Here is a 20,023-nt window from a genome sequence, read left to right as displayed (position 1 = left end):
TCCTCTCAGGCCTGGGGGGGCTCTGTCCAAGGACACTCCAGGACACCAGGGAGCCCAACTTGGGCCTAGTGGGCGAGGAGGGGGGCTGCGGGCCAGTGCATGGGAGCAGGCCTGCAGTGCTGCGTCTGCCACCCTTTCATGCGCTGGGCTCCCTCTGGGACGCCTCTGTCCCTTCCTTTTCAGCCTTCTGTGCATGCCTCTCCCTCCCCTGGGCATTCCGGGGTGGAAAAAACGGCCTGGGGGAGGGCGGAGTGGGGCTGGCGGGAAGCGGGGGCCTGGGGCCCTGTGCTGGCCACACCCAGAGACTCTCTGCTGGGCCCAGCCAGATGGGGCTTTGAGACAGCCGAGCAACCTCCTGGGGCTCCCACCCTTCCCGTCGGGGTCCTGAGCTGGAAGAAAGGCTCCTTTGCTGGGCCTGTGACACCAGACCCTCAGCCTGGGCAGCCGTCCCAGCCCAATTGTCCCTGCTGGTTCCAGCCAGCCAGGGTGTTGCCCAGACTCTGCCCCCATCAAAGGCGGCCCTTTTGGCCCTCCACCTGCCCACCCCCAGTCGTTGGCACTCCCTTGGTCGTCTTGCCACATGGCTCCCTGCTGCTGTATGGCTGGGATTCCAATTTCGCAGAGGACACGAAGTGGGGGTGGCCACTGGCCAGGGAAAGGGGTGATGCGGCCAGGCTGGTAGGCAGGGTGCATGGGGGCGAAACGATAGAGGCCAGACATTTCGAGGAGACGAGCTGGGGTCTGGGGCTGACTGAGCACTGGCCTACCTCAGCCAGGGTCCAGGGGCCTGTATGATGACTGGCACCCAAGCCTGGCCTGGGAGACCCTCTCCTTTATCTCCAGGATGACGCCTGTGTGCAGAGGACCCCCTCCTGTCCCCTCCTTGAGCCAGAAGGCAGGGCCTGGACCCATGTGAGCTCAAGTTCTCTTGTTTCTGGGCTTGGTGTGGCCACGGCCGTCCTGCCCCTCTCTGCCTGCATCCTCACCTGTCACCTTGGTACTGGGGCTGTGTGATGTAGGCCTGGCTTCAAGCTGCTTGGTTGCTCAGCTTGGAGCTCCCAGCACCTCAAGGGCAGGCCCAGCCTGGGTCATCCCAGTGTTCCTGGGGCCTAACCAGTGTAGTGCCCTGCCATGCAGCTCAGGGCTGGGTCAGCACCACAGGCTGGCTGGCCCTTTCTTGCAGGGAGGGCACGGCAGGGACCTTCTCTCAGGACCAGGCCAGGGGAAAGCTGGGGTCTCCAGCGGCGTGACCCTCGGGACAAGCCTGCCTCGGAGCCAGCCTCGCCCAGGTCTGTCCTCCTGCCTCCACGCCCAAAACACACCACGACTCCCCTGGAGAGGGCTGGGGGTTCTCTAGGTCCTGCTGGAGTGGAACCCCTGAGAGCCCACTGGAAGACCCTAGTCGGCAAGCACTAGGGGTCAGGCGGACAGGTCAGAGGTGATGAGTCTTTGGGGCTGAGCAGACAGGAAGGAGAAGGGTGGGCAACAGCTTCAGGGCGTGGGGGCTACGACCGGGGCACTGGGAGGGGCGGCGCGGTGACTCAGCCGCCGCGTCTTCACCTGCCCTCGGGGCGCGGGCCCGGGCGGGCGGTGGGCGGTGCGGCCCATCGGTAGGCGTGGCCAGCCGTGGATGGTGCAGGGCAGCGCCCCGCCCCGGGCGCGTACCCCGCTGCCCCGGGACCTCGGCCTCCGGCTCCCCGCCGCCCTTCCGTCAACGCCTCGTCCGCCCGCGCGCCCACCCATGGCCAGGAAGGTGCTCTCGCTGCTGCTGCCCTTGCTGCTGGCCGCCGTGGGCCTCGCAGGCCTCCTGCTGCTGTGCATCCCCACCCGCGACGTCCGGGAGCCGCCCGCCCTCAAGGTGCACGCTCGGCACCCGGCACCCGGTGCCGTCCGCGCAGCAGCCGGCCCAGGCTGCGCCCGCGTGGCAGCCCCGGACCCAACCGCGCCCCGCTCCCGGCCCTGCGGGGAGGAGCCCCGGGCCCCGCGCGCCCCTCTCCCGGCCCTGGGGGGAGGAGCCCCGGGCCCCGCGTTCTCCGCTCCCGGCCCTGCGGGGAGGAGTTCCGGACCCTGCGCGCCCGGCTCCCCGCCCGGGTCCACCGGGCGGCAGCGGCGCTTCCGGGGCGACACGGTGCTGGAGACCGAAGTACCGAGAACACCCTGGTCGCGGAGCCTGTCACGGGCGCGGCCGAGGGGCTGTCTCTCCGCTCCCCGGACGCAGCTCCTGGGCGTCCTAGGCCGCGGCGGGACCAGCACCCTCCAACCCAGTGGGGCCCGCAGGGGCGCATCAGCTCGGGGTTCGGCCCAGATGGAGTTCAACAGGCGCCGGGGCCCAGGGAACCCTCCTCACCACCTCCGTGGACCAGACAGTGCGCGCCCTGCCCTTGAGGGGGGCCCGGCGTGGAGAGCCGGGGCTAGTCCTAAGGAGGTTGAGGTGGTGGGCTAGGCCAGATCTCCCACCAGACCTGGCCTCCAGGAGTCGGGCCGGCTCCCTTAACCCTTTATTGGTCTGAGGTGGGGGTGGGGGCGGGGCGTGGTGTGTGGGTGGGTGCTCCAAGCCCCAGGACCCCAGGATGGGCGCAGAGGTGGGTGCTCTGTAACCAAGGGCCACCACCGGGTGGGGTAGGGTGGTGTGGATGGGTTGTGCTGATGCGGAGTTACATGGTGGGTGGGAGCACTGGAGTGGCCGCTCCCACCCTCAGGAGGGCGTGTTCTCCAGAGGCCCTCCCCCTGTTGGAATCCACGCCCTTGGGGGCAGCTGCTGGAAAGAATTTGCAAGCTGGGGGCTGACCTCGCCCCACTTGCAAGGAAAGTCCGGCCAGTGCCCCTCAGCTCTGCAGGACCCAGCTCTCTCCAGCCCTGGCTTTGAGGCCCAGGAAGGGGGCGTCTTCAGGCAGCCCCAGCCCTGCCTCCCCTCCTGGTGCCCTTGCTTCCGTATCCTCAGGTTGGGCTGAGGTCAGACCGGGACACAGGAGAAAGGAAGAGTGGCTGGAGGGGTTCCTCCTGCAGCTGGGCTTCTCTCCCTGAGCCTGTGGACCTCATGTTCCCAGGGCAAGGTTCCAAGGGTGGTCCTGGGACCCTCTGACCCTGACACAGCCCCTCAGCTTGCCCTTGCCAGGAGGGGTCCTGCAGTTAGAAGAGGCTCCTTCTCCCCTTCTCCCCTCAACTAAGCTGTGTCACTGGCCATCCCTGGCCTTCTCTGAGCCTCAGAACTTCATGCTGAAGCTTCCAACCTTGACACAGGGTGGGGTGGGGTGGAGAGCTGAGGGAGCCACAGGGCATGGCCATCAGGCCTCTGCCCACATCCCTGAGGCTGACCTCCACTCCCACCCCCAGTATGGCATTGTCCTGGATGCTGGCTCTTCCCACACATCCATGTTCATCTACAAGTGGCCGGCAGACAAGGAGAATGACACAGGCATCGTGGGCCAGCACAGCTCCTGTAATGTGCACGGTGAGGGTCCCCAAGCACTAGGCACGCACCCTCTGGCCTGGACACTCACTCTCCATAGGGCCTCAGGGGCCCTCTCCAGACATAGCCTCTGTAGGCCAAGCAGTCAGGCCCCTTTGCTTAACGCTAGGTGGGGGCACACTCCAGGCAGAAGCTACAGGAGCCCCCAAAAGAGAGGCTGGGCCCCTGGGCCTGGAAGGGGCTGTGGGCAGTTCCATTCTAGAAAGGAAGCCCCAGGTACTGGCTGGGCCTTGCCTGACCCAAGATTGGCTTCTACATCCTAGATGGAGCAGGAGGGGCTCCGAGGAGCTGGTGGGCACACCCAGGCAGGCCCCCTGGGAGGATGGGCTGGGTTGACAATACCTAGTGCTTTGTTGTGGCACCTGTGCGAACACCCACGGGGCAGGTGGCAGCCTCAGAGACTCTGGGTGGCCTGCAGGTCCCTCTGTCTCTGAACTGGGTGTCTCTGAAGCTTAGGCTGGGAAGGTGTGTCTAAGCTGCCACCTGGTTCGGGAGCCCAGGCCCCCGAACCCTGCTGGCCTATGGCCCATCCAGGGGCTGACCACCTGGCAGTCTCTAGGTGGGGGCATCTCCAGCTATGCAGACAACCCTTCCGGGGCCGGGCAGAGTCTTGTCAAATGTCTGGACCAGGCGCTTCGGGACGTGCCCAAGGAGAGACACGTGGGCACGCCCCTCTACCTGGGAGCCACGGCAGGCATGCGCCTGCTCAAGTGAGTGTGCCCACCCCCTGACCTTCCTGGTCCCGGGTCCCCACAACAGCCCCGGCACAGGGTGGGCCCTGCACGCCCTCAGCAGAAGCCCTGGGCTGGGCCCCCTTGGCCGGTCAGGCAGACACCGTGCTCCCCAGCAGCAAGATCACAGCCGCCTGGGAAGATGCACCTCAGAGTCCTCCTTGTGTCACAGCCTGACCAGCCCAGAGGCCTCGGCCAATGTGCTCGCGGCTGTGACTCAGACGCTGACCCAGTACCCCTTTGACTTCCGCGGTGCCCGCATCCTCTCAGGCCAGGAAGAGGGGGTGTTTGGCTGGGTGACCGCCAACTACCTGCTGGAGAACTTCATCAAGGTGGGCCTGCTGGCCTGCCCGATGAGCCAGGGGGTGTGAATGCCCACCCACTGGCTGACCCCGATCTCCACTCCCCACAGTATGGCTGGGTGGGCCGGTGGTTCCGGCCAAGGAAGGGGATGCTGGGGGCCATGGACCTGGGGGGCGCCTCCACACAGATCACCTTCGAGACAGCCAGCCCAGCTGAGGATCCAGCCAACGAGGTCCAGCTGCGGCTCTATGGCCAGCATTACCGCGTCTACACCCACAGCTTCCTCTGCTATGGCACTGACCAGGTCCTCAAGAGGCTGCTGGCTGGAGCCCTCCAGGTGCCCCACCACCCCCAGCCCACCCACACCACTGTGCCCTCCTGGAGGGAGGGGGCAGGAAGGGATGGGGCCAAGGGCCCAGAGCAGAGCTGGGCAGCAGCCACAGTGAGGGCTTCTCCAGGCAGCAGGAACCGAAGTTGGGCTTGAATCGGCTGGAAGGACAGGTGGGGCGGGATCCAGCATGGGCAAAGGCCCAGTGGCTGGGGCGGGCCTGGTGAGTGCCTGGCTGGGGAGAAAAGAGGGCCAGGGCCAGATCTCAGGGGTTTGGGTTTTATCCAGCAGGCAATGGGGAGCCATTGATTGCTCCTGGGAACAGAAGTGATGTTGCCAGAGTGCGGGAGTTGTGGGAGACTCAGCAGGCTGGTCCCAGGGGGAGGCCCTGCAAGGGTCCGGGGTGAGGGTGGTGGGCAGTGCTTGGAGTGGGAGTGGTGTCACCTGCACCCTCGTCATCCCCCAGACCCACAGCTCCCACCCCTGCTGGCCGAGGGGCTACTTCACCCAAGTGCAGCTCCAGGATGTGTATGGGTCGCCGTGCACGGCTGCCCAGCGGCCCCCGACCTTCAACAGCAGCGCCAAGGTCAGCGTGTCAGGGAGCAGTGACCCGGCCCTCTGCCGCAGCCTCGTCTTGCGGCTCTTCAACTTCTCCTCCTGCGGCTTCTCCCGGTGCTCCTTCAATGGCATCTTCCAGCCCCCTGTGGCTGGGAACTTTATCGTGAGTCCAAGGGCCAGGGGTTGGGGGCTGGTGCCTGGGGACCGGTGCCCTGAAGCACACAGGGTCTGGTCGCGGTGTGACTGTACCCCCTCGCAGGCCTTCTCTGCTTTCTTCTACACCATGGACTTCCTGACGACTGTGATGGGGCTGCCTGTGGCAACCCTGCGGCAGCTGGAAGCAGCCGTGGTCACCATCTGCAACCAGACGTGGAGTGAGGTGAGGCCTGCTCCCTCCCTCTGGGCCAGGCAGGGGGCTCGGCCAGCCCTCATCATGCCTCCTGTCACTCATCTGCTCTACAAGTAGAGGGGAACCCAGGCCTTTCAGAGCACCCACTGCAGTGGGGGACACGCCGCTAATCAGACTCGAAAAGTGGCCGGACTACGGCAGGGAGCCCAGGAGCCAGACGAGACGGGGTTCCGGAAGACTCCCTGAGGCCTGACCCTAGAACCAAGCTCTGGAGGGCAGAGGAAACAGCCAGTGCAAAGGCCCTAAGGCAGCGGGGAGACGGATGGGACAGGGGCAGGGAGGAGCGTGGAGGGACGCCCCACCAGTGGAAGGCTCAGGAGGGACTTGGTAGGGCTTGGGGTGAGGGAGTGAGGAGTGGAGACAGCTTCCAGGTTTCTGGCTTCTGCCACTGGCTGGATGCTGGCGCCAGGTAAATGAAGAGGGGGGATTGGGGCACATGGAGCATGAGGTGCCCACCAGAGACCCCAGGAGCAACAGTGTCTCCAGGCTCAGGTGGTGGCAGAGGCCCCATCGTGTCCTCTCTGTGTCTAGTCTCAGGCAGACTGGGGTGGGGCAGGGGGAGTGGAGGGCAGGAGGCAAGCCCAGGGGCCCTGGCTGAAGCCTGGGGCTTCTCCTGTTCCCCTGCTCACACGCCAAGGTTGCTGCAGCCCTCTGCTCCCTGGGTGGCCATCCCTGCTGTCCCCTCGAGGCCAGCCATCCGGGCCCAGGTGCTGGCTGCCATCCAGAACTCACACCGCTCCTGCCGGAGGGAAAAGCCCTGCCTGAGGGTGCCCTCATCCTTCGCCTGGCCTCGGTCTTTCTGGGGCCAGTGACGTGGTCTGCGGCCCGCGTTGCGCGCGCGCGCGTGTGTGTGTGTGTATGTGTATGTGTGTGTAGAGGTCCAGCATGCAGCCGGCCACCCCTCCCCGTGGGGCCGAGACCTCCCAGTGGTCCCGGCCCGACAGTCTCCCACCTGCGTCCCAGCTGCAGGCTCGGGCGCCGGGGGAGGGGGCCCACTTGCCCAACTACTGCGCCGCGGCCACGTTCGTGCAGCAGCTGCTAAGCCGGGGCTACGGCTTCGACGAGCGCGGCTTCAGCTCAGTGACCTTCCAGAAGAAGGTGGGAGAGGGCGGGCCGGGGCGCCGGGGGCGGGGCCTCCCGGGCCGAGCGGAGGCTGAGGCCGTGCCCCTCGCCCGCAGGCCGGGGACGCCGCGGTCGGCTGGGCGCTCGGCTACATGCTGAACCTGACCAACCTGATCCCCGCCGACCCGCCGGGGTTGCGCAAGGGCACGGACTTCAGCTCCTGGGTCGTCCTCCTCCTGCTCTTCGCCGCCATGCTCGTGGCCGCGCTCGTCCTGCTGCTGCGCCAGGCGCGCTCCGCCAAGTCGGCGAGCGCCATCTAGGGGCGGACTGGGAGCCCCATATCCCCCCATCCTTCAGCCCCACCCCACCCTCGACTTCTCCGCTCCTAATGCAGCCCCGGGCCGAGACCGGGACTCCGGCGCCCACGGCCACACGGGGCCGGAATGGGTGAAGGGAACCGAATCCTGCCCCTCCTGCCCGCTCCAGCTTTGGTTTCGCCTCAAGGCCTCGTGCTCCTCCTCCTCTTACTGGGGGTGGGGGATTCAGACACCCCACAGCCCTCGGCCTGGGACTGCAGGGCTGGGTCTCCAGGGAGTGCAGCCTTTATTCTGATAATCAGGGCTCTCAGAGTCCCCTCCTACCCCCACCCTCCGGAGTCCCAGTCTGTATTGGGGCGGGGAGTCAGAGCCGACAGGCTGGGAGCCAGCCCAGCACCTACTTGTAAACATTTGTAATAAAGAGTTTTTCCTACAGCAGTGGAGAGAATGTTCACGGGATGGGGCCTCTTTGCTGTTGCCTGCCTGCCCTCCCCACAGCTGTGCTGGTCACGCAGGCCCACTCCAGGTCCCGAGGGTGGACCCGGGCTCTTCCTATTTCCTTCCTCTCTGGTCCCAGACCTGGGGTGATTCTGCCCCCCTCGCCTGCTCTGCCGTGGTGGCCTGGAACTGCAAGATGCCTGACCTAAGAGTCCTTGAATCCCTGGAGTCTTCTCTGGCTGGCAGAGCCCCGGCAGCACCCCTAGATCTGCATCAGTGACCGAGGCCAGACTGGAGGCTGGGCCCTGGCCTAGAGCTGGCCTGGGGATGGGGGCACAGAGGTGGCAGAGGGGGGAGGCAGTGGGCAAGGCAGCTGCCTAGGGTGCAGTCTGTGCTCAAAGAGACTGGGGGAGGGGGCAAGCCCTCAACAGGAGGTGGTGTGGGGGGGATGCCAAGATCAGGGCCAGGAGGGAGCAAGGCCCATTGCTCAGAGATGAACCTTGCAGAGCCTGGCTCTAGAGCCAAGCCATGCCATCGCGCGGGGATGCCACTCCCCTCCTACTTCGGTGCTGTTTTCTGCATCCCCAAGAGACATCAGTCTCCCCCCACCACCACCTGCCGCTCCTGCAGCCCCTCCCCTAAGCACTGTTTCCTCCAGGGCGTGAGGAGTGGTATTGGCTGCATCTTCCCCACCCCCACCTTTCTGGAAAGTGAGCTCAGACGCTATTTCTGTCTGTCCAGTGCCCCACGAGGGAGGATGGCAGTCCTTGTTCTCCTCACCCCCTGACCCCTTCTGCGGGTTTCTGAGCCATTTCACAAACCTGAGGACAACCAGCCCTATCTGCCGAGTTCTGAGACACAGAGAGCTGAGAGGAAGCACCGGATTGGGAGCCTCATCCATGTTCTCGCGGTGACGTGAGCCAGAGGGAGGTTTCCAGGTGGGATGGGGTTGGTGTGCTCTCAGGAGGCAACAGGTCGGGCGTAAGGGGGTGCATGGTAGGTGCTTGTTGTCTTGGGGCCCCAGGGAGCTAAAAGGGGGACACCTGGGAACCGTGGACAGCTCCCAGCTGGCTCTCCTCAGCAGCTCCAGGTCCCTCTTGCCCCCTGGTGGCCTCCCTGAGAGCGGCCGCCCCATTCCAACCACAGAGGCCACCAGCACCGGCCGAGTTCTGTGCGTGTGTTTTTATCCCAGTGCCTCGGAGTGCCCAGTGCGTCTTTGGGCACACCTGTGTCTCCCTGCGCACCTGCCCATCTGTGTGTGCCTGGTCTCCCTGTGTTCCTGGGTGCTCGCGGAGGGGCCCAGGCAGGTCCCCTGCTCCAGCGCGGTGGGGGGTGGGGTGGGAGTTGGCAGCCCGACGGGGAGCGGGCCCTGGGGAAGCGCATCCCGAGGAAGCCCACCCCCGGCCAGTCCTTACCCAAATTTATGGAAACAGAGAAAGTCCCCAGCTGCACAGGCCGCAGAGGTTCAGGCACCCTGAGGCCTGGAGAGGGGGTGATCAGCACTAGAGGGAGGGGGAGGGGGCGCAGCCTGGGGACGCCGGCCCGCCCCCGCAGGAGGAGCGCGCAGGCGCACTCCCCGTGTGCGCGCCTCTCGCCGCCGCGCTTCCATCCCGGATCCTTTGCCGCAGCGTCAGCGTCGCTCCCGCCGCCTGTTTCCCTCCTCCTCCTCCTCGGCCTACGCCTCCTCTTCCTCCTCCGCCTCCCTAACACTACGCCCGCAGCCCGCGCCGAGCCCCGGGCCGCGCGGTGCCATGCTGGCCCGGCGGCGGCGCTGAAGGATGGCGACGCCCGTCCCTCCGCCCTCCCCGCGGCACCTGCGGCTGCTGCGGCTGCTGCTCTCCGGCCTCGTCCTCGGCGCAGCCCTGCGCGGTGCCGCCGCCGGCCGCCCGGGTGAGCGAGGGTGCTCGGCGCAGGCCGCGGGGCGCCCCGGGGCCGGGGATCGCCGGGCGGGGGTCGGGGTGCGCGGCGCCGCCGTCACCCTCCCCGCTGGCCCCGCCTCGCTGGGGATGGGATAAACAGGCCCGGCCCGGAGGGCGTGGGAAGGGCTCCGCTGGGAGGGTCTTCTCCCAGGTTCTTGGGGGCGAACCTGAAGTTCATGCGCTTCTTGCCTTTGTCTCTGGCTCCGTGAGCCTGTCTGTGTCTGTGTCTCTGGAGCGCTCTGCGTGGGCCCGCCGCCGGGAGTCTGTCCTGTGCGCCTGTGTGCGCGCGTCTCGGCCTTGCGGGTGCGGGCCTGGCCCTAGGCGCCTGCCGGCCTTGCTGCCCGTGTCTGTCCCTCTGTCCCAGAGTGGGAGTCGCAGTGCTGGTCTGCCTGTCCCCATGCCTCCGGTGGTGTTGGGCACGCGCCTCGCTTTGCTGCCATGGCGGGGTCTGCAAGTTCCTGGGGCATTTGACGGCTTGTCTCGGTCTTAGGGGCTTGTTCTGGCTTCAGTGGGGGCAGGACCAGTCTCAGAGCTCCCTCCCTCACCGTCTGCCCTGGAGGACGCTGCCATTCTGTCTTTTGTGCTAGGGGCCGAGGGGCATCCCCAGGGTAGACTCCGGCAGAGTGCAATGAGCCCAGGGTCCTGGGAGACCCTTCCTGCCTCCTACCTGGGTACTGAGGCTCCAGGCAGCGAAGGTCTGCAGCAACCCACGATCCAAAACGCACCCCCCCCCCAGGGGAGACTTGGTGCCCATACCTCACTCACTTCTCCTGGCAGCCCCATAGGAGAGGTGCTATTCTTAGCCCATTTTACAGACGAGGAAACTGAGGCACAGAGAGGTTAAGTGAGTGGTACGTAGTGCTGCTGGGATGCCAACCTGGGCTATGTGGTTCCGTGTGTGTGGCCTCGAGAGGCCAGAGCAGGGCAGGCTTCCGCCTGGGCAAGCATCCCTGGGCAGGAGGCTGGCATGACCAGGGGAGTCTCCTGAAGAGGCCTGAGGGCCTAAGCATGGCTGGTCAGGGATGGTGGAGACTGCCTACTGAGAGCCTTGCTCCAGGGCACGCAGGGTGGGGCCTCCTGACGAAATGGGCTGGAGGGCTGTGCTGAGCCCCTGGCGTGGGCAGGTGCCATCCCAGCTGCTCATTGGCTTTATGCTCATCCAGATGCAGGGTGGGGTGCCAGTCACTCTCCAGCTGCCATTGTTCCTGGGCCCTCTTCCTGCACCCTGAGGCTGGAGTGCGCGCTTTCCTCGAACTAAACAGGCAGCAGCACTTCCCCCTGGGCAGGGGGGCTGGGGGTGCAGAGAGGCCCCTGGAACCCAGACCCCCACCTTGGCCTGGGGCACTCTGGGTTCTCAGCACCAGGGGTGGGGACTGCCTGGCTCCCCAGGCGCCCAGCTGATGGGTGTTGTCCAGACTGACCTGCTGGCACAGGCTTAATGTTTAACTAGCCCCAGCCCCAGGCCCAGCTCACTGATACCAGTGTCTGCTGACCCAGATTGTGCAGGATGGGTGTCCCCGGGATGGGGCCACTGGAGCTTGCTCACAGGGGTGCTTACAGCCAGGAGACTGTGAAGGTCAGGTTACCAAGGAAACCAAGCCAGGCCAGCCAAGGTCCAGAGAAGGACAGAGCCATGCATTCCCTGACCCCCCATGTCACCCTGGGCCCCAGTGGCCCTCCTGCAGTGTTGGGTGGGGGCTGGGCTGAGAGGAAGGGTCCCAGTTCTGCAGAGACACCCTCCTCCCAGCCTCCCTAAGCAGTATGGATGGTCCTGCTGGGTATCCTCCTGGCTCCGCTGGCTCTGCTGCCCCGTAACTGGGGCCAGCATCCCAGGCCTCAGGACATTCCCTAGCTTTGAAGCAACTCACCTTCTGCATCCCAGAGGGGAAACTGAGGCAGAGTGGGCCACTGTCCTCCATTCCCCAGCATCAGGATGGGACCCAGCAGCCGTGTGTATGGGACACCACATTCTGGGCCCCAAATCAGGAACCGGGCCACCCTGGCACTCCCTGGTCCCTGGCACTGTGGCTGTGGGAGTGACCCCGGCCTGCGTTCTGTATCTGAGGCAAATGAGACCGGCGGACTCCATCCCAGGTCTCCCCAAGCTCAGCAGCACCTCTGTGCCCAGGGGACAAGTGGAAGTCAGACACGGGGAGTGGCTGTCTTCCTGGCCGGCACATGTTCTGTCATCTTCAGCTCAGCTCTCTAGGGCTGTAGGATGGCATGATGGGGTTGGGGGCACAGCCCTGATGTAGTGGGAGGGGTGGGTGGCCAGCATCCTTTGCTGCCCCTGAGCCAGAGAGCAAGACCTGGGCCCCACCCTCTGGGGCTCCCAGTGTGGACAGAGGCTTGCTCTGGGGCATGCTGAGACCAGAGGGCAGACTTGGAGGGCTGCAGGCTCTGCCCAGGAGAGCTTGGTGCTATCTGGACAGTGAGGGATAGTTTCAGCTCAGAGGGCTGGCTCAGGCCTGGAAAGTAGACTCTGGGGAGTGGGTGGGGCAGAGGAGTTCCGATAAATCTTGGGACTGTTTGTCTTCCTGGTTTTGACCCTTGGCAGTAGGGAGGAAGGGCCTGCCCAGAACAATGGCCTGAGCCAGGCCTAGCCAGCTCTGTGGGGGAGGGATCGAGGTGGCCGGCAGTACTGCCGCTGTGCAGGGGCTGAGTCAGGCAGGGACCTGACCCTGCTCTGCCTCTGCTTCCTTCCCAGATGTGGCCGCCTGTCCTGGGAGCCTGGACTGCGCCCTGAAGAGGCGGGCACGGTGCCCCCCGGGTGCACATGTCTGTGGGCCCTGCCTTCAGCCTTTCCAGGAGGACCAGCAAGGGCTCTGCGTGCCCAGGATACGCCAGCCTCCGGGTACGGGAGAGCAGGATGTCCTTCCTCCATCCCCTGCCTGATAATTTATCCCAGAGCCTCAGCTCCCAGGTCCCCTGAGCTTTGTGGGGTGCCAGGGACTCTCATATCACCCTCCGAGTGGCCCGGTGATCCTTTCCAGATGGCACGGGCCCAGAGCCTGGCAGCGGCTGAGGCCTGGGGCACTTAGCCCCTCCCAGGGCAAGGGGTATCCAGTGTGGAATGCTGGGGTGATCTTGGGAGAGGCGGGTCCTGGGTCCTCGCAGGGTCTGCCTTAAACCCCTCGGGCACCCACCTCCCCACCCCTGGGGCCACTCCTGCTCTTTGCCCAGCACACCCTCTCTCTCCATCGCTCCCTCATCCTGTCCACTCCATGTGCACTGGGGGTGCCCCACCCACTGACCTAGGCCCAGAGTCTGTGGGGACAGCCAGCCAGATGCTGAGTGACTTCAGGTGTGATGGGGAATTACAGAGGGGTGCTGAAGAGTCTGGTGGGGCGGGAGAGGCTTCCTGGAGGAGCATGTTCCTGGCAGTGAGTGACGGGGGGGAACTGAAGAGTGGGCCTGCTGTAGAGGGCAGTGGGCTCTGCCCTTTTGATGTTGTGCGGGGGTGTCTACTTGGAGCCTGTCTGGCCTGTGGAGCCCATGGCAGGGACAAAGGGGGCCCAGCCCATAGCCCTCACCCAGACAGCTGCTCTTCCTTCCTCCTGATGGCCTGAGGGAGGTGGGGGGACAGCAGAGAAGGTGCTGGGCAGGGTGATGCTCTGCCCACCCCTTTGTGGGTAATGGGTGGGGTAAGGGGCACCGCTGCCCTCCTGCCTGGCCTCTGCACATTCCCTTAGCACCTCTGCCTCCTTGCCCCCACCCCTACTCTTCCTGGGAAGGCTGGGTTCACACGGAGCTCCCTCAGTTGTCACCATGGCAACCCCGGGGTGGCCAGGGGCCACAGGCTGGTACCTGGTCCTCAGGCCACCAGTGTGTGGGAGAAGCCTGGAGGGAGAAGGAGGCTTGGGGACTGGCTCCAGGGTGGGCCCCTCCCTCTCGGGAGGCCACCTGCAGCTGGTGTTGCCAGGGAGGGGCTGGTGGCCTCTCCAACTGAGGGCCCCTCACTCTTCTCAGCGGGGGGCCCACCCCAGCCCAGACTGGAAGATGAGATCGACTTCCTGGCCCGGGAGCTAGCCCGGCAAGAGGTGGGGCCCTCGAGGCTCACGGCCCCGCCCCAGCCTGGGGCGCGACAGCGGCTCCTGGAGCCTGGTGAGATCCCCCGGCCCATTCCCCCGCCCCCTCCCCACCGCCCTGGACCCCAGCCTGGTCCTGCTGCTCTGATAACCTGCCTTCTCTCTGCTGCAGCCGCCTTGGGACTCTCAGAGCGCGGCCAGGGCTCCGACCTGGACCTCCCTTCCACTCGGGGAGTCCCCGGGCCCACGCCCCACACCTCTTTGGGCTCCCCCGTGTCGTCTGGGCCAGTGCACATGTCCCCCCTGGAGCCCCGGGGCGGGCGCGGTGACGGCCTCGCCCTCGGTAGGTTTCGGCGGGTGGGCAGGGAGGCAGGGCCCCGAAGGAAGGCTGCCCTCACCGCGCCCCTCCTCGCAGTGCTGGTCGTGGTGTGCTCCGTGGCCGGCGCGGCCGCCCTCGCCGTGGCCGCTCTCTGCTGGTGCAGGTGAGCGCGGGGCTGGGCGTGCGTGCGTGCGTGCGTGCGGGCAGCGGCGACCCCGCGGGTCTCACGCTCCACTTCCCGCAGGCTGCAGCGGGACGCCCGCCTGACCCAGAAGGCCGACTACGCGGCGCCGCCGGCGCCCAGCTCCCCGTCAGCGCCAGGGACCTCGGTGCGTGGCCCGCCCCGCCCCCGCCGCGCAGCACCGTACCGCCCTCCCCCGCCACCGCGGCCTGACCCTCCCTCCCCACTGCCCCCGCAGCCCGGGGACCAGCGGCTGGCACACAGCGCCGAGATGTACCACTACCAGCACCAGAGGCAGCAGATGCGGTGCCTGGAGCGGTGAGAGGCCCTGCCCCGGGCAGGCCCACCTGCCCCAGAGCCCCCGCCCCCCGGCGGCCCACCCACCGCGGGCCCCCGCCACCCCCACCCCAGAGCTTACCGCCCCAACCCCGGGCTGGGGCCGAGGTGCGCTGGGCGCCCACTTGGAGTCTGGGCCCCTGGCACCTGGAGGGTGTGGGAGGACGCAGCGATCCCGCCCCCCGCCCAGGCATAAAGAGCCGCCCAAGGAGGTGGACTCGGCCTCGTCGGACGAGGAGGACGAAGATGGCGACTTCACGGTGTACGAGTGCCCGGGCCTGGCCCCGGTGAGTGCCCCGGGGTAGGGGGCTTACCAGCTCCTGGGGATCCCTCCCGGGAGGGTGCCCCTTTGCCGCTGCGCCGCGCGCCCCTCCCTCCCCCCGGGCCCGCATAACGCCCGCCTTCACAGACCGGAGAGATGGAGGTGCGGAACCCGCTGTTCAACCACTCCTCCCTGTCGGCGCCCCCGCCCTCGCTGTCTGAGCCCCCGCCGCAGTGACCCGAAGGCTGGCACCCACCCTCTTGGACCACGGGGCCCACCGGTGGGGAGGGGCAGGGCCCGGCGTTTACCATTAAAGAGAGCGCGTTCTGACACTCGCGTGCTTGTGGCTGGGCCCCGGGCCCTTGCTGGGGAGACCTCCCCCTTCCTCTCCCGTGCGGGGACCTTCTGTCTCCCTTGCACCAGTCCTTTGAGTCCAGGTCCCCAAGCGAGGGCGTGGGGGAACCTGAGAGACCAGGCATGGATGGTGAAGCCTGGAGACAAGCCAATTCAAGTGTGTTTCAAACCCCCGCGGTGGTGCTGGAGGCTGCCCCCCACCAGTACCACTTGGAGCCATGATGAATAGATTCCTGAGTGAGGGCCTGGGGTTTCCTCCCAACACCCCCGAGAGAGGTGGCATTTCTGTCCCCTGCTTGGGGAGACCTCCCCCTACCGCCGCTGGGGAAGAGAGGCTTGAGTTATCACAGACACAGAGGACCTCCCTCTCCAGACCTCACCCCACACACTTCTGTCCCCCGTGGGGGAGGGGAGGGGTGCAGTGCCTGCCCAGGCCCCTGTGCAGTTGGTGCCGCTCCCTGAAAGACCCCATCCCAAGGCTAAGAAAAAGGGCTGGGGAGCAGGCAACCACCGACACGCGGCAGTGGGCACCCAACGCCTCCATTCCTGCCCATTGTCCACCTGGGCTGGACCGTCGGGAGGAACAGGATGCAGGCCCTGCGCGTGGGTTACAGAGACCACACAGTTCCCTGGGCCCCTGAAACACATATGTGGGAGCAGGGGTGGGCATGCCAGGCAGAGGAGCCTGAGGGACACAGGCTACACACAGGTGGGTAGACCCAGGGGGCCCGGTGCGGGCAGAGGTGGTAGGGACCCTGCATGTTCTGAGCTGGGTCTTGGCCCACCCCCAGGGAGCAAGGAGGCAGGGGGAGGGGGAGGTTGACCTTCAGCTGAAGGCCCAAAGCAGCCGCCCTGCGTTGTCACAGGCGCCAAGACTGGGCCGGGGAGAGGGGTTTCTGGGGCTCGGAGCAGTGGGGCCTGGTGCAGACGGGGGTGGAGGAATCGGCCCTGCCTGCCCCACTGAGGCTGGGGAGGGGGAAAGGGTTGGGTTTAGAAGCTCCTTGGTGGTTTCTGAGATTGGGGGTTCTAAAGAATACTGGACTTCTGGCTCCTGGATGGATGGAGACAGCCCTGAGAGGGGAAGACAAGGCCTGTTTGGAACGGATGGGTCCCTGAAGAGACAGGGGTGGGCGGGGCTGGGGGTGACGGCATTGCCCTGCTTGGAGCTAATGGCTTGTCCTAAAGCAGTATGTTCCTGGGGCTAGAGCTCACCCAGGCTGGGAAGTCCCTCCCCCCGACTCCTGTGCTGTGGCCTTGGGCTGGCCGTCAGCTGGCAGCCTCAGTTTCCCTTCTGTGCGCTGATATGAGAGACAGAAGAGGCGGGTGCAGGGAGCTGGGTGCCTGTGGGATGAGGGCAGGGTGATGAGGATTACCTGTCCACTGTCATTTAATCTGTCATTAGGGGAGAGAGCCACAGAGAAAACGGGAGCAGAGAGATTAAGGCCTAACTCAAGGGCAGAGGCGGTCTGGCGCAGGCCAGTCTGTCTCGCTGGCTGGACCCTGCAGACCCAGTGCCAGGAGGCTCCCATGGAGCTCTGGGGGCCATCCCTGGGGCCACCACACTTGCCTGTCCCACCTCTTGCTGGCCTGACCTGGGCAGAGAGCAGCCACGTGGTGTGCCCCATCTTCTCTCGGGGGTCCCCAACCTGTCTCCAGGGTCCCCACTGCCCATTCCGCAGGGCCCCGGTGAGAAGGGTCCCCTTCCAGTGGCAGCTGCAATGAGATAGGGGCCGGCAGGTCTGGGCCAGGGAAGGGTGGGCAGGCGGCTGGGGTCCTCCAGGCAATGGGGCCTCCCTTGGCCCACTTACATGGCAGGGTACCCTGAGCAGTGAGCACTCCACTCCCCACCTGGCTTTTATAGCTTCTGTTGGCCCCAGTCTAGCTCAGACAGAGCCAGCCCCTGCTTTTGTCCAAACTCCTACAACCACTCTTCGCCCATAGGCCCTGGGGTGCAGTGGGCTGCCCTGGGCCCAGGGCTTAGGGCCCACAGAGGGCCTGGCTCCACAGGGACTCTGGAGACCCCAGTCCTGGGCGAGGGGCCCATTACTCTCCTCTGCTCCCCTGCAGCCTCAGAGCCCCAGGCAGCTGCCCCTGTCCCCACTCCAGGGCCCTGCCCATGAGCACCTTTCCTGGTGTAAAAGGCTGGTCTTGCCTCTGCCCTCTGGCCAGACGCCCCCAGAGCCCCAAGCCCAGCTGTGCTTCAGCTCCTTAGCAAGCTTCCCCAGCCTGGTGTCCTCCCCAAGCATAGGTGACAGATGGTGACACCCCCACACCCCAGCACGGACGCTGAGGTGACACCTCGCTGTTTGGAGATGCCCCCACCCCAGCCAGACCGTGGGGTAAGACCACACTTGGCACAGAATGTGGAGTGGTGTGGTCCCCTAGCCGAGACCCTATAAGTGGGAACCTCCCCAGCTGCAGACCCCAAGAGATAACGTCCTCCCACTCAGTTCAGACCCACGCCTCCTGTCAGCACGGGTGGCTGGCTGGGCTGGTCCAGATTCCCAGTCCCCCAGCTGAACCCCCGGCCCAGGTGCACAGCCCAGAGGAGCACGTCTCGGAACAGAACAGAAAGGGACGAGCCAAACGGGTGCAGGGCACAGCTTCTTGGCGGAGCCCTGGCAGATCCTGGAGCTCTTCCTGGACAAGAAGGTGGTTCCCCCCAGAAGGTGGGAAGGGAAGGAGCAGAGGGAGAGGGGCTGGCCAGCGCTGGACTGCACCTGTGCCCTCTAGGTGGTCCAAGGCCCCTCCTGCCGCTGCTGCATCCAGCTCCCGGCTTCCACTCCACCTGCCTCGGCTGTGTCCCCAACCTGGGGACCCCCTTGGCCACCTGCCAGCCTCTGTGCACCCACCTTCCCAAAGGGGTTCCCTGAACCCCCCACCCCACCCCCCTTGAGAAAAAGGTGTGCCCTGGCTCCCCTCTGCTGCCTTCACTGACTCGGAGCCAGGTGGCTTTGGAGCACGGCCACCAGGGGGCCTGCTGGGCACGTGTCTCAACTCTCCCCTGCTCAGGCCAAGCCTTGGGGCGGGCAGGTGGGCAGCTAGGCTCTGCCCTTCTCTCCTTGGGGTGTCTCTCAGGCTGGAGCTGGATGACTCCTCTGCTGCCCTGGCTGTTGTCTGCGAGGCCTGCCCTCTGGCAGGGGCACGGCTCCCCAGGTTGCAGCTTCTTCAGTTGGTGCCCACCGAGGGGTTGGCCTTGGAGCAGGCCTGGGGCTCAGCTGTGGGAATGACAGTGTGCGCCTGGTTCCTAGGGCTGTTGAGCTGGAGTTGGGTGCCCGCCGGCGGCCCAGCGAGTCACAAGGCCTGGGGGGAGTCAGCAGGATGAGGCCCCACTTTCTCTTTGACTCATGCTCTCTCACCTTCTTCTCTTTCCTCTGAGAGCCTCTCGTTCTGACCCATTTCTCGGCCAAACCTCGGAGCCCCATTTCCCAGCCGGCAGGTTCCCACGACAGGGGCCCGGTGGCTGCCAACCTGAGCTGGCAGCTGTGATGGGGGAGCAGCCAACCGAGGGCAGAGGGTGTGAGAGGCTCCTTCGAAGGAAGGGAGCAGGTCCCGGGGATGGGCGAGGCCTGTGGTGAGGGCCCCGGCCAGCCTGGCAGTGCAAACAGGAAGGGCAGAGGTGCTGGCAGACAGAAGCCAGGTCGCTAGCAGGCTGTGGCACGATCACTCCTTCCTGCGTGACCCCCACCGCCCACGAGGTGCCTGTCGTGAGGAGAAGGGTGGACTGAAGCGAGGTCCAAAGCCAGGGTGTGGCTCCTCTGGGGTGCCCCTGCCCAGGAAGAAATGCTGGGGTGGAACCAAAGGCCCAGTGCCACCATGGTCATTTCCCTAAACACTGGGGCAGCTGGAAGGGCGGGGGCTGGTGGCAGCCACCGGCTCTGGTCAGGCCCTGAGGAGCCAAGCCTGGCTGCTGCACCCACCTTGGACCCGCCAGATGGTTTCCGACAGATCCCACAGCCCTCCCTCCCCTTCCTTGATATTGCACAAGGCCCCACCGCAGCTCAGAGGTTATGCAGGGGGTGAGGAGCCCCAGAGGGGCCAAACGGCCCCCCTCTCCTGGACTTGCCTCTGCTCCCCCATGGGTCTGCTGCCAGCTCCCTGGTTTCACCTCGATGGCAGTCTGGTTCTCACTGGGGGCAAGAGCTGGGGGAGGCCAGCAGCCCTGGGAGCTGAGAACGTAGGCCAGGGATGGTGGGGCCGTGGGAGGCCCTCAGGATGGTGCAGGGCGGCAGACCCAGCAACGGTTGCTGGTTGCTGTTCCTTCCATGACACCCTGTTCATGGCCTCCAAGAACCTGGCCTGCCCAAGGCCTCCAGGATGCTAAGCATGAGGCCTGGGCCTTGCCGTGCAACATCCAGGACCAAGCCAGGGTCCAGCTGGGGTGAAGGAAGCTGATGGGGAACTCCTTCGAGTGAGAGTGGGGTGAGGGCTGGAAGTCAGGGAAGTCTGACTTGCTGGCTTGCTGCATCAGGGGAACCAGAGCGAAAGGGGAAGGAACTGGACCTCCAGGCCAGGGCCCCCAGGCTGGCCGGAGGGCGGGGAGAAGGGGGACTCGGACATCAGCCTTCCTTTTCCTGGAGCGGGGGCCAGCCCCCTGCCCGCCCGCGTCAGGGACACGACGACTGCTTCCCTTTCCAGCCTGGAAAGCCCCCTCCTTACCCCACCCCCATCCTGGACTGTGGGGCTGGAGAAAGAGACCTGGAGCCCCCAAAGGCAGCCCTCCCACCCCACATTCCTGCTGCCTGGCCAGGACCCTGGGCCCACCCACAGCTTGGGGCTTATACGACACATGTCCTTAGACCGGGAGAGAAGGCGCAGTGGCCATACAGTCCACCCCGGGGGTCTGCCCATTGTGGGCATGTGCCGGGGTCTCGTGTGGGCAGACTCTCCTACGACCCCAGACTGACTCCCCTCTCTGGGAATCTGGGTTCTGGGATAAGGTGTCCTAGAGGCAGTAGGGGTGGGGTGGGGTGGGGTGGGTGGCAGGGGTAGGGTGGGGTGGGGTGGCC

At 66.0% G+C, this 20,023-nt stretch overlaps 2 protein-coding genes across 8 annotated transcripts; both read left to right on the top strand.

Annotated features, from left to right (window-relative positions):
• The first annotated feature begins 1,657 nt into the window (after positions 1–1,657).
• Positions 1,658–7,612, top strand: ENTPD2 (ectonucleoside triphosphate diphosphohydrolase 2). Of its 7 annotated transcripts, XM_058524568.1 has the most exons (9): positions 1,658–1,858; positions 3,334–3,451; positions 4,029–4,179; positions 4,373–4,532; positions 4,613–4,840; positions 5,298–5,552; positions 5,649–5,768; positions 6,762–6,896; positions 6,977–7,612. In XM_058524568.1, the coding sequence occupies exons 1-9, from the start codon at positions 1,742–1,744 to the stop codon at positions 7,178–7,180; spliced, it is 1,488 nt and encodes a 495-aa protein (XP_058380551.1). In that variant the 5' UTR covers positions 1,658–1,741; the 3' UTR covers positions 7,181–7,612. The 7 variants fall into 7 exon arrangements, 6 of the variants coding, with proteins under 6 accessions (XP_058380551.1, XP_058380550.1, XP_058380549.1 ...); XM_058524567.1 differs by lacking the exon at positions 6,977–7,612 and having other exon boundaries at positions 6,436–6,896; XM_058524566.1 differs by lacking the exon at positions 6,977–7,612 and having other exon boundaries at positions 5,298–5,768; positions 6,436–6,896.
• A 1,620-nt stretch (positions 7,613–9,232) lies between these two features.
• NPDC1 (neural proliferation, differentiation and control 1) lies at positions 9,233–14,990 on the top strand. The gene is made up of 9 exons (XM_058524561.1): positions 9,233–9,505; positions 12,242–12,388; positions 13,504–13,638; positions 13,735–13,905; positions 13,978–14,044; positions 14,126–14,210; positions 14,301–14,380; positions 14,589–14,685; positions 14,808–14,990. Exons 1-9 carry the CDS (start codon positions 9,394–9,396, stop codon positions 14,895–14,897), a joined length of 984 nt encoding a protein of 327 aa, XP_058380544.1. The 5' UTR covers positions 9,233–9,393; the 3' UTR covers positions 14,898–14,990.
• Positions 14,991–20,023: the final 5,033 nt, after the last annotated feature.

The sequence above is a fragment of the Diceros bicornis genome, chromosome 28 (genome assembly GCF_020826845.1).
Source record: "Diceros bicornis minor isolate mBicDic1 chromosome 28, mDicBic1.mat.cur, whole genome shotgun sequence".
Classification (NCBI taxonomy): Eukaryota; Metazoa; Chordata; class Mammalia; order Perissodactyla; family Rhinocerotidae; genus Diceros; species Diceros bicornis.
The sequence above is the reverse complement of the archived record's forward strand: the minus strand, read 5'-3'. Positions and strand labels throughout refer to the sequence as shown.

What these genes read in the sequence shown, in the direction of transcription:
- ENTPD2 (XM_058524562.1), top strand. Translation starts at nt 3,278, where the DNA reads ATGGCCATCAGGCCTCTGCCCACATCCCTGAGGCTGACCTCCACTCCC. An exon ending in TGCTGGAGAACTTCATCAAG is followed by an intron (nt 4,533 to 4,612) that starts GTGGGCCTGCTG and finishes CACTCCCCACAG; the next exon opens with TATGGCTGGGTGGGCCGGTG. An exon ending in TGCTGGCTGGAGCCCTCCAG is followed by an intron (nt 4,841 to 5,297) that starts GTGCCCCACCAC and finishes GTCATCCCCCAG; the next exon opens with ACCCACAGCTCCCACCCCTG.
- NPDC1 (XM_058524561.1), top strand. Translation starts at nt 9,394, where the DNA reads ATGGCGACGCCCGTCCCTCCGCCCTCCCCGCGGCACCTGCGGCTGCTG. An exon ending in TGCCGCCGCCGGCCGCCCGG is followed by an intron (nt 9,506 to 12,241) that starts GTGAGCGAGGGT and finishes CTTCCTTCCCAG; the next exon opens with ATGTGGCCGCCTGTCCTGGG. An exon ending in CGTCAGCGCCAGGGACCTCG is followed by an intron (nt 14,211 to 14,300) that starts GTGCGTGGCCCG and finishes CTGCCCCCGCAG; the next exon opens with CCCGGGGACCAGCGGCTGGC.